The sequence below is a fragment of the Plectropomus leopardus genome, chromosome 20, assembly GCF_008729295.1.
Source record: "Plectropomus leopardus isolate mb chromosome 20, YSFRI_Pleo_2.0, whole genome shotgun sequence".
Taxonomy (NCBI): Eukaryota; Metazoa; Chordata; class Actinopteri; order Perciformes; family Serranidae; genus Plectropomus; species Plectropomus leopardus.
The window spans coordinates 9,478,443-9,490,396 of NC_056482.1; the positions used below are offsets into that span (position 1 = coordinate 9,478,443).

Sequence of the window (11,954 nt, forward strand, 5' to 3'; positions counted from 1 at the left end):
CTTTGGTCCTGGGAAAAAATGACCAAAAATCCAAGAGGCTATAGTAAGGCGAAAACTGTCAAAATTTGACATGTCCAAAAAAAGAGCTCAAAACAGCTAGAAACAACTTAGAATAGCCTGCCAGACATGCCATAGCATAGAAAGTTGAAAAAATAGCGCCATAATTTGGCACATCAAAAAAATGACCAAAAATCCAAGACTATAGTAAGGCGAAAATGTCAAAATTTGACATGTCCCAAAAAACAGCTCAAAAGCTGGAAACAACTTAGACTAGCCTGCCAAGACACGCCATAGCATAGAAAGTTGCAAAAATAGCAAAAAACATCATAATTTTGGCACGTCGAAAAAATGACCAAAATCCAAGACTATAGTAAGGCGAAAATGTCAAAATTTGACATGTCCAAAAACAGCTCAAAACAGCTAGAAACAACTTTATTAGCCTGCCAAGACACGCCATAGAATAGAAAGTTGCAAAAATAGCCAAAAACGCCATAAATTTGCACGTCGAAAAAATGACCAAAAATCAAGACTATAGTAAGGCGAAAATGTCAAAATTTGACATGTCCCAAAAAGTAGCTCAAAACCGCTAGAAACAACTTAGATTAGCCTGCCAGACATGCCATAGCATAGAAAGTTGCAAAAATAGCCAAAAACGCCATAATTTTGCGCGTTGAAAAAATGACCAAAAATCCAAGACTATAGTAAGGCAAAAATGTCAAAATTTGACATGTCCCAAAAGTAGCTCAAAACCGCTAGAAACAACTTAGATTAGCCTGCCAACACACGCCATAGCATAGAAAGTTGCAAAAATAGCCAAAACGCCATAATTATTGACGTCGAAAAAATGACCAAAAATCCAAGACTATAGTAAGGCGAAAATGTCAAAATTTGACATGTCCCAAAAACAGCTCAAAACCAGCTAGAAACAACTTAGATTAGCCTGCCCAGAAACGCCATAGCATAGAAAGTTGTAAAATAGCCCAAAAACGCCATAATTTTGCGCGTTGAAAAAATGACCAAAAATCCAAGACTATAGTAAGGCAAAAATGTCAAAATTTGACATGTCCCAAAAGTAGCTCAAAACCGCTAGAAACAACTTAGATTAGCCTGCCAACACACGCCATAGCATAGAAAGTTGCAAAAATAGCCCAAAAACGCCATAATTATGGATGTCGAAAAAATGACCAAAAATCCAAGACTATAGTAAGGCGAAAATGTCAAAATTTGACATGTCCCAAAAACAGCTCAAAACCGCTAGAAACAACTTAGATTAGCCTGCCACACACGCCATAGCATAGAAAGTTGCAAAATAGCCAAAAACGCCATAATTTGGCATGTCGAAAAAATGACCAAAAATCCAAGACTATAGTAAGGCGAAAATGTCAAAATTTGACATGTCCCCAAAAGTAGCTCTCAAAACAGCTGAAACAACTTAGATTAGCCTGCCAAGACTTACCATAGCATAGAAAGTTGCAAAAAATAGCCAAAAACGCCATCATTTGTCACGTCGAAAAAATGACCAAAAATCCAAGACTATAGTAAGGCGAAAATGTCAAAATTTGACATGTCCCAAAAGTAGCTCAAACCACTAGCTAAAAACTTACTAGCCTTCCCCAGACACGCCATAGCAAAGAAAGTTGCAAAAAATAGCCAAAAACACCATAATTTTGGCATGTCGAAAAAATGACCAAAAATCCAAGACTATAGTAAGGAGAAAATGTCAAAATTTGACATGTCCCAAAAACAGCTCAAAACCGCTAGAAACAACTTAGATTAGCCTGCCCAGACACGCCATAGCATAGAAAGTTACAAAAATAGCCAAAAACGCCATAATTTGGCATGTCGAAAAAATGACCAAAAATCCAAGACTATAGTAAGGCAAAAATGTCAAAATTTGACATGTCCCAAAAACAGCTCAAAACCGCTAGAAACAACTTAGATTAACCTGCACAGACACGCCATAGCATAGAAAGTTGCAAAAATAGCCCAAAACGCGATAATTATTAACGTCGAAAAAATGACCAAAAATCCAAGACTATAGTAAGGCGAAAATGTCAAAATTTGACATGTCCCAAAAACAGCTCAAAACCGCTAGAAACAACTTAGATTAGCCTGCCAACACACCATAGCATAGAAAGTTGCAAAAATATAGCAAAAAACGCCATAATTTGGCATGTCGAAAAAATGACCAAAAATCCAAGACTATAGTAAGGCAAAAATGTCAAAATTTGACATGTCCCAAAAACTAAAACAGCTGGAAACAACTTAGCATAACGTGCCAAGACACACCATAGCATAGAAAGTTACAAAATAGCCAAAAACGTCATAATTTGGCACGTCGAAAAAATGACCAAAAATCCAAGACTATAGTAAGGCGAAAATGTCAAAATTTGACATGTCCCAAAAACAGCTCAAAACCGCTAGAAACAACTTAGATTAACCTGCACAGACACGCCATAGCATAGAAAGTTGCAAATATAGCCAAAAACGCCATCATTTGGCATGTCGAAAAAATGACCAAAAATCCAAGACTATAGTAAGGCGAAAATGTCAAAATTTGACATGTCCAAAAAAACCCTCAAAACAGCTAGAAACAACTTAGATTAGCCTGCCCAGACACACCATAGCATAGAAAGTTGCAAAAATAGCCCAAAAACGCCATCATTTGGCATGTTGAAAAAATGACCAAAAATCCAAGACTATAGTAAGGCAAAAATGTCAAATTTGACATGTCCCAAAAGTAGCTCAAAACCGCTAGAAACAACTTAGATTAACCTGCACAGACACGCCATAGCATAGAAAGTTGCAAAAATAGCCAAAAACGCCATAATTTGGCATGTCGAAAAAATGACCAAAAATCCAAGACTATAGTAAGGCGAAAATGTCAAAATTTGACATGTCCCAAAAACAGCTCAAAACCGCTAGAAACAACTTAGATTAACCTGCCCAGACACGCCGCCATAGCATAGAAAGTTGCAAAAATAGCCCAAAATGCCATAATTATTGACGTCGAAAAAATGACCAAAAATCCAAGACTATAGTAAGGCGAAAATGTCAAAATTTGACATGTCCCAAAAGTAATTCAAAACCGCTAGAAACAACTTAGATTAGCCTGCCCAGAACACGCCATAGAATAGAAAGTTGCAAAAATAGCCAAAAACGCCATAATTTGGCATGTCGAAAAAATGACCAAAAATCCAAGACTATAGTAAGGCAAAAATTTCAAAATTTGACATGTCCAAAAAACAGCTCAAAACTGCTAGAAACAACTTAGATTAACCTGCCACAGACACGCCATAGCATAGAAAGTTGCAAAAATAGCCAAAAACGCCATCAATTTGGCATGTCGAAAAAATGACCAAAAATCCAAGACTATAGTAAGGCGAAAATGTCAAAATTTGACATGTCCCAAAAACAGCTCAAAACCGCTAGAAACAACTTTGATTGCCTGCCAACACACACCATAGCATAGAAAGTTGCAAAAATAGCCAAAAACGCCATAATTATGGACGTTGAAAAAAAATGACCAAAAATCCAAGACTATAGTAAGGCGAAAATGTCAAATTTGACATGTCCCAAAAAATTCAAAAACACTAGAAACAACTTAGATTAACTTGCCCAGACACGCCATAGCATAGAAAGTTGCAAAAATAGCCAAAAACGCCATAATTTGGCATGTCGAAAAAATGACCAAAAATCCAAGACTATAGTAAGGCAAAAATGTCAAAATTTGACATGTCCCAAAAAGTATTTCAAAACCGCTAGAAACAACTTAGATTAACCTGCCCAGACACGCCATAGCATAGAAAGTTACAAAAATAGCCAAAAACGCCATAATTATGGATGTTGAAAAAATGACCAAAAATCCAAGACTATAGCAAGGCGAAAAGTGTCAAATTTGACATGTCCCAAAAGTAGTTCAAAACCGCTAGAAACAACTTAGATTACCTGCCCAGACACGCCATAGCATAGAAAGTTGCAAAAATAGCCCAAAACGCCATAATTTGGCACGTCGAAAAAAATGACCAAAAATCCAAGACTATAGTAAGGCGAAAATGTCAAAATTTGACATGTCCCAAAAGTAGCTCAAAACCGCTAAACAACTTAGATTAGCCTGCCCAGACACGCCATAGCATAGAAAGTTGCAAAAATAGCCAAAAACGCCATCATTTGGCATGTCGAAAAAATGACCAAAAATCCAAGACTATAGTAAGGCGAAAATGTGTCAAAATTTGACATGTCCCAAAAGTATTTCAAAACCGCTAGAAACAACTTAGATTAACTTGCCCAGACACACGCCATAGCATAGAAAGTTGCAAAAATAGCCAAAACGCATAATTTATTAACGTCGAAAAAATGACCAAAAATCCAAGACTATAGTAAGGCGAAAATGTCAAAATTTGACATGTCCCAAAAACAGCTCAAAACCGCTAGAAACAACTTAGATTAACCTGCCAGACACGCCATAGCATAGAAAGTTACAAAAATAGCCAAAAACGCCATAATTATGGATGTTGAAAAAATGACCAAGAATCCAAGACTATAGTAAGGCGAAAATGTCAAAATTTGACATGTCCCAAAAACAGCTCAAAACCGCTAGAAACAACTTAGATTAACCTGCCACAGACACGCCATAGCATAGAAAGTTGCAAAAATAGCCAAAAACGCTATAATTTGGCATGTCGAAAAAATGACCAAAAATCCAAGACTATAGTAAGGTGAAAATGTCAAAATTTGACATGTCCAAAAAAAAGCTCAAAACAGCTAGAAACAACTTAGATTAGCCTGCACAGACACGCCATAGCATAGAAAGTTACAAAAATAGCCAAAAATGCCATAATTTTGGACATGTCGAAAAAAAATGACAAAAATCCAAGACTATAGTAAGGCGAAAGTGTCAAAATTTGACATGTCCCAAAAGTAATTCAAAACCACTAGAAACAACTTAGATTAACTGCCCAGACACGCCATAGAATAGAAAGTTGCAAAAATAGCCAAAAACGCCATCATTTGGCATGTCGAAGAAATGACCAAAAATCCAAGACTATAGTAAGGCGAAAATGTCAAAATTTGACATGTCCCAAGAACAGCTTAAAACAGCTGGAACCAACTTAGCATAATGTGCCAAGACACACCATAGCATAGAAAGTTACAAAAATAGCCAAAAACGCCATAATTATGGACGTCGAAAAAATGAACAAAAATCCAAGACTAAGTAAGGCAAAAATGTCAAAATTTGACATGTCCCAAAAACAGCTTTCAAAACCGCTAGAAACAACTTAGATTAACCTGCCCAGACACGCCATAGCACAGAAGTTACAAAAATAGCAAAAAACGCCATAATTTGGCACGTCGAAAAAATGACCAAAATCCAAGACTATAGTAAGGTGAAAATGTCAAAATTTGACATGTCCCAAAAACAGCTCAAAACCGCTAGAAACAACTTAGATTAACCTGCACAGACACGCCATAGCATAGAAAGTTACAAAAATAGCCAAAAAAACGCCATAATTATGGATGGACGTTGAAAAAATGACCAAAAATCCAAGACTATAGTAAGGCGAAAATGTCAAAATTTGACATGTCCCAAAAACAGCTCAAAACCGCTAGAAACAACTTAGATTAACCTGCCCAGACACGCCATAGCATAGAAAGTTGCAAAAATAGCCAAAAAACGCGATAATTATTAACGTCGAAAAATGAAAAATCCAAAATCCTAGACTATAGTAAGGCGAAAATGTCAAAATTTGACATGTCCCAACAAACAGCTCAAAACCGCTAGAAACAACTTAGATTAGCCTGCCAACACACACCATAGCATAGAAAGTTGCAAAAATAGCCAAAAACGCCATCATTTGGCATGTCGAAAAAATGACCAAAAATCCAAGACTATAGTAAGGCAAAAATTTCAAAATTGTCATGTCCCAAGAACAGCTTAAAACAGCTGGAAACAACTTAGCATAACGTGCCAAGACACACCATAGCATAGAAAGTTACAAAAATAGCCAAAAACGTCATAATTTGGCACGTCGAAAAAATGACCAAAAATCCAAGACTATAGTAAGGCGAAAATGTCAAAATTTGACATGTCCCAAAAACAGCTCAAAACCGCTAGAAACAACTTAGATTAACCTGCACAGACACGCCATAGCATAGAAAGTTGCAAATATAGCCAAAAACGCCATCATTTGGCATGTCGAAAAAATGACCAAAAATCCAAGACTATAGTAAGGCGAAAATGTCAAAATTTGACATGTCCAAAAAAAACCCTCATAACAGCTAGAAACAACTTAGATTAGCCTGCCCAGACACACCATAGCATAGAAAGTTGCAAAAATAGCCGAAAACGCCATCATTTGGCATGTTGAAAAAATGACCAAAAATCCAAACGACTATAGTAAGGCAAAAATGTCAAAATTTGACATGTCCCAAAAGTAGCTCAAAACCGCTAGAAACAACTTAGATTAACCTGCACAGACACGCCATAGCATAGAAAGTTGCAAAATAGCCAAAAACGCCATCATTTGGCATGTCGAAAAAATGACCAAAAATCCAAGACTATAGTAAGGCGAAATTGTCAAAATTTGACATGTCCCAAAAGTAGCTCAAAACCGCTAGAAACAACTTAGATTAGCCTGCCAACACACGCCATAGCACAGAAAGTTGCAAATCTGACCAAAAAAATCATATTCTGACATGCAGAAAAAAATGACCAAAATTCCAAGACAAGCAAAAATGTTAAAAGTTGACATGTTCCAGAAACAGCTGAGTATTGTTCATGATGGTGACAGCAAAGGGAAAGAAACTCTTCTTTAGTCTTGAGCTCTTGTCCACAGTCTCAAAAAGTCTGTGTCCCGGGTGAGAGGGTTCGACCTGTACGCCTCAGGGCCCTAGATGTGTTTCACCAAAACTTGACAGTCAAAAGACGTCATAGTATATTATGTCGCCAGAATTCTGACCAAAACATAATAGAATAGTATGTTGTTAAAAATGTGACCAAAATGTCATAGTATAGTTTGTTGCCTATACTCTGACCAAAACTTCATAGTATAGTATGTCATCAAGAATCTCACAAAAATGTCGTAGTATAGCATGTCGTCAAAGATGTGACCAAAATGTCATAGTGTAGTATGTCGCATGTAGCATCGTATTACTGTATGCTGTCAAAAATGTAAACAAAAAATCAGTGTTGTATGTCTTCAAAAACGCAACCCAAATGTCGTGCTGTAGTGTCATCAAAAATTTGACCCAAACATCACAGTTAAGTATGTCATCAAAAATCTTACAAAAATGTCGTAGTATAGTATGTCGTCGAAAACGTGACTGAAATGTCATACTATAGTAAGTGGTCAACAACGCAACTGAAATGTCATAGTATAGTGTGTCTTTAAAAATCGAACCAAAGGGTAATAGTATAGTATGTTGTATTGAGTCTTTATGTCACGAAAATCTCATTAAAATTACTGCAGTGTAGTGTGTTCTAAAAATGTGATTGTATAGTATGTCCAAATACTGTCACAAAAAAAGTCATAGTAAGTCCTTAAATTCCATAAAGTCAAAGTTTATATTATAAAAGTCATATTAAAGTGTTTCATAAAAACACATGATACAAAGAATATAATGAAAAAATGCTCATAACATTGTTATTCTGTTGAATAATTAAATATGTGGCTCATAACTTGAAAAACATGATATTGTGAACCTTTATTCTAGATCAAGTGCACAAACAGTACCAAAGAGATGACTAGTCTGTTACTGATTTCTAACAAATCATTCATATCACGCATTACATTTGATTTTGTCTTGTAGTTTGAAGTGCCAGTCTCTCCTGCAGATGGCCATGTTTTGCCAAAAACACAAAACAGCGCTCAAGTATTCAAAGACCCTCACTGATCACTTCAGTGTAAGTATGAATGTGGGACTGTAACTCCTCGTCGCCCAAGTCATTTTTTTGCAAACGATTCAGATTATATTTAATAAACACAAAATGTAATCTGTACCCAGTTAAAAAAGTGTGTTTTGTGTTTTGCTAAATCAATTTTTTACCTCTTTCAGAGCTCAAACCACGATCCCTCAGGAGTAACATCAAAGTAAGACATCTAGTTGCATGTTACACTTTCTGTTTTGACATATCGCACTGAGCTGTCGTGAAAAGTGTGTGTCGTCTTACTCTTTTAGAGTCACAGTCACTCCGTCCTACAGGCCCAACATGCCGTCTCCATTCAGCTCAAACAGCAGCTCAGGCGCCGGCTCCAGCCACAGGGGCGGCGGGTTGGTCGTGGACCCTGTTGGTGGCATCGTGGCAGTTCCCCAGTCCATTGGACAAGTGGCAGTCACATACATCAGCATTACTACGTTATTCTTGAGCGCTCATGACATCTGGGAGCAGGCGGAGGATCTGGCACAAAAAGGCAGCGGTAAGAATCAAGCAATATGAAACGAGAGGGTGTGCTTTAACGTCTCATGAGCACAACAGTGATGCGGTCAGACAAGCATCACTGAAGTGCTCAAATGACATTAAAGCGCACCCTTGAGTGTAATATTGCGATTATACAACTATTACCAGCAAAAAAAAACATATAATCAAAAAGTAGTCATATTCTGGATCAAATAGCTCTAAAATAAAACTCTTTATGCGACTGTTATCTTCGTTTCCATAGAAGTACACAGAGTCTGGGGTCAGTCTTGTTACGACTAAGATATCTGCTAAAAAAAAAAAAAAAAAAAAAAAAAATCATATACAGATTAGCTACTACATCAGAGAACTTTACCTGTATTTTTGGGATAGTAACTCCACGTCACGACACAGCTGATGGAGGATGCCAAACATTTCCAATAACTCAAGAGCAGTCAAGTCAAAATTAATGAAAAGATCTTTTACAAAATTCTGCTTCTTGATGGCGTTCAACCTTTCAAAAACATTTTCGCTGCAATCCCAATCACTTAAAACCAGATCTCGGCATGATGGGAAATGAAGTTTAAGTTTAGTTTTAGTTTGCTGCCTTATATTTATAAATGCAAATGTCACTTTTTACCCCTTTTTATAATATGTGTGGGAACATGGTGGTTTATGCTGCTTATTGTCATCTTTGCATTCGTTTATCGTTTACATCATTACTGAGCTGGCTGTCATTTCTCATTTGGACAGCTGTGTTTTCTTATGAGACATTTTAATTTTTTTGATGTAGTAAAATCTGTTGATATTGAGCAGAAACGCTCCCTTTCACCTGCACGAAACGGTACAGTAATCACATGATTTCTTTAAGAGTGCTAGTTAAGGAATGGCGCAGTCAGTTTTTGCAGTGATGAGGAAGGTGTGCGTTCATGCATATATGAGCACATGTCAGATTGCGTGATTGGAACTGCTTGTTGTATAATGGTGCTTTTACACAAACCGTCAGTGTAGAGTTGACAGTGGCTGCATCCCTAATTTAAATTTAAGCCAAAAAAACTGTTACTTTAATAAAAATATGACGCCTGTGTCAGCGTGATGTTTAATGTTTTTTATTGTTCTTATGTTTCAGGTCTGCTGACAGAACTGGACGCAGTAATGGGCCCATTGAGTCTAACGTCGAGCATGAGCTCTATGGTCCGTTATACAAGACAAGGCGTCCACTGGCTGAGGCTGGACAGCCAAAAGGTAAAATGACCCAACGACCTGCTCCCGTCACTGAACACCTGCGAGACACCTTGGCCTTTACTTCACCTCTGCGTGTTTAACTCTGATACTGACCTGGACTGTCGCTCAGTGCGAGTTTGCATCACATCACATGGACGTTAATGAGGTAGACAAAGATCTCATGTGACAAGTGTCCCTAAGGACAACACACTGATTATTGCACTTGCTTTTTTTTTTTTTTCCCCTCTCTCTCTCTTTCTCTGGCAGTTTTTATGAACACGAGTTAGTTCTGCTGTACTGGACATATGTCTTTGTTACCTTCCTTTTCCTCTATCGGCTGATATCATGGAATCGTTAGTGAAATCAGGGATGTTTATGCAGGAGTGACCTTAATTGAATTGTGCCATTTGGTGGCTTTATAAGCGTCCCCAGCCTTATCATGTGGTTGTGGTTCAGGTTCAGACTCAGATCTTATTTATAATCACAACTTTTGTTATTAATGTTACTATAAGGCACGAAAATCATTACTCAAATGTATCAGGATTTTTTTTTTCTCTGAAAAAAGAGAGGAAGTACCTTTGTTTCAATCTGAGAAGATGGGATTTGATTTGGATTCAGGGATTTTGTAAAAAAAAAAAAAAAAAAAAATTAAAAAAATAAATAAATTCTGCATTTTGTTTCTCCCACCAATCAGTGAGCAGGATCAGCCGCGAGAATTCAGGCGTGGGTGACGTCATTTCTTATCACATTTGTACAGGGTGTAGAAGTTAAATGTGGGGAAATTGTTGCACCCAATGATTAGATTAAATCAGGATTTAGTTTATTTTTTAGCTAATCCCTCGTTGGCATCTATGTTTTCAGTTTTCCTCGTGAGTGTCGTCAGATTCCCACAGCTCTGATTAGAGTGAATCGCACCTCTTGTGCAATAATAAGTGCAGTTATAGGAATAAATGAAATGTGCCATACCATAAAATTATCCTCCTGACAAAATACATGTTGAATGAAGGTAGAATCGTGTATAGATTATGGTGCTGTGCCTATGACAAAGATATATCTGGACATGAATAACGAGAGTAAGTTTCACGATGTCACCTTCCAGAACATTTTCAGCCTAAAAGCTGTTCGGTCTTTATGAATGAAGAAATCTGCGTTTATCGGGTGTAAGTGTAGCATTGGTGGAATTTCAAGGCATAAACATTACTTGGTTTGCATCTTGACTGTCTGTGTCGTCATAAATTCTGAATAGTAGTGTCTCGAACCTGAGGGACTTAAATCTCTGATGGTTTTGTTGGTGCGATTGTTGACGGCTGCAGCTCCGGGTCTAGTTTGTCAGACTAGATTTTACTGTCGTCCTGGTAAAAGAAATTGCACTTGTGCCCTCCTCCTCCTCACTGAACGTCATAGTACAGAAAACATCTTCACCTGCCTGCAAGAACAAAATAAAGGGGGATTACGTTTACATCTTTGACTTTCCTTAGACATAGTGGTGGACGTAGTGGTTAGCATTGGCCGTGATTGTCAGTTTGAGTTTAAGAATAGTGGGACGACCACAGACATGAAACTACAGTAGTGTTCCCTTTTATTTGTTTTTGTACCAGTAAGCTGCCTTCCTCTGTTTCCCACACTTTTCTTGAGTAGCAAATGTTGAGTTGCGCTATGTTTTACTAAAATCTGTGGGAGAAGAATGAATAGCCAAAACTATATCTTATAAAAGAAAGCACTTTGTTGAGTATTGTAGTTGATTTCAGCACGTTATCGGATAAAGGAACGCCACGTTCCCGAGACCGGCAGGACTGTGCTCGTCTTTACAAGTTTATTGTAACATTGATTCAAAGCAATAAAGTGAGCTCAAGTTTTTTTAGTGAGGTGTTGATGTAGTTAGCGGGTAAAAAAAAAAAGAAAAAAACATTACTTAAGATAAGTGTGTTTCTTGAAATAAGCACCAAGGGGTTTTGAAATGTAGTGCTTGTTCATTCAGTTGGTGTCTGCAGTAACATGATAAAAGGGCTGGACGAGGTTCACGGATTGTCCCTGAATTTATTTTCTCACATGAATGACTAAATTATATTTTTTTTAAGTAATGAGTGAGTACACTGGGATTTTTTTATGTACCGACCATCAGCTCTAGAAATTATCTTTAGAGATTCTTTTTTTTTTTTTACCGCAGATGTCTACACTGCACATGGCGACATTTTGGCATTCATAAATAGTGCAACTTCAATGGTTTTCTTGTCTTTTCCATCTTTGAATTGTTGGTGCTTCATTTATGGATTACTCAATCAGTTTACACTTCCTGTCCAAATAATTATTTACTGGAATTATGTTCAGAGAGGTT

At 37.2% G+C, this 11,954-nt stretch overlaps 1 protein-coding gene across 2 annotated transcripts in view; it reads left to right on the plus strand.

The window, feature by feature from the left end:
* aff1 (AF4/FMR2 family, member 1) overlaps positions 1-11,918 on the plus strand; it is a 54,421-nt gene extending 42,503 nt beyond the window's left edge. Inside the window, exons 16-19 of one of the 2 annotated variants that reach the window (XM_042508927.1) lie at positions 7,810-7,903; positions 8,056-8,090; positions 8,179-8,417; positions 9,525-11,918. In XM_042508927.1, coding sequence (XP_042364861.1) covers positions 7,810-7,903; positions 8,056-8,090; positions 8,179-8,417; positions 9,525-9,649 — 493 coding nt within the window. In that variant the 3' untranslated portion in view covers positions 9,650-11,918. The remainder of the gene's footprint in view (positions 1-7,809; positions 7,904-8,055; positions 8,091-8,178; positions 8,418-9,524) is intronic. The other variant, XM_042508928.1, reaches the window with a different exon arrangement.
* The last annotated feature ends 36 nt before the right edge of the window (positions 11,919-11,954 follow it).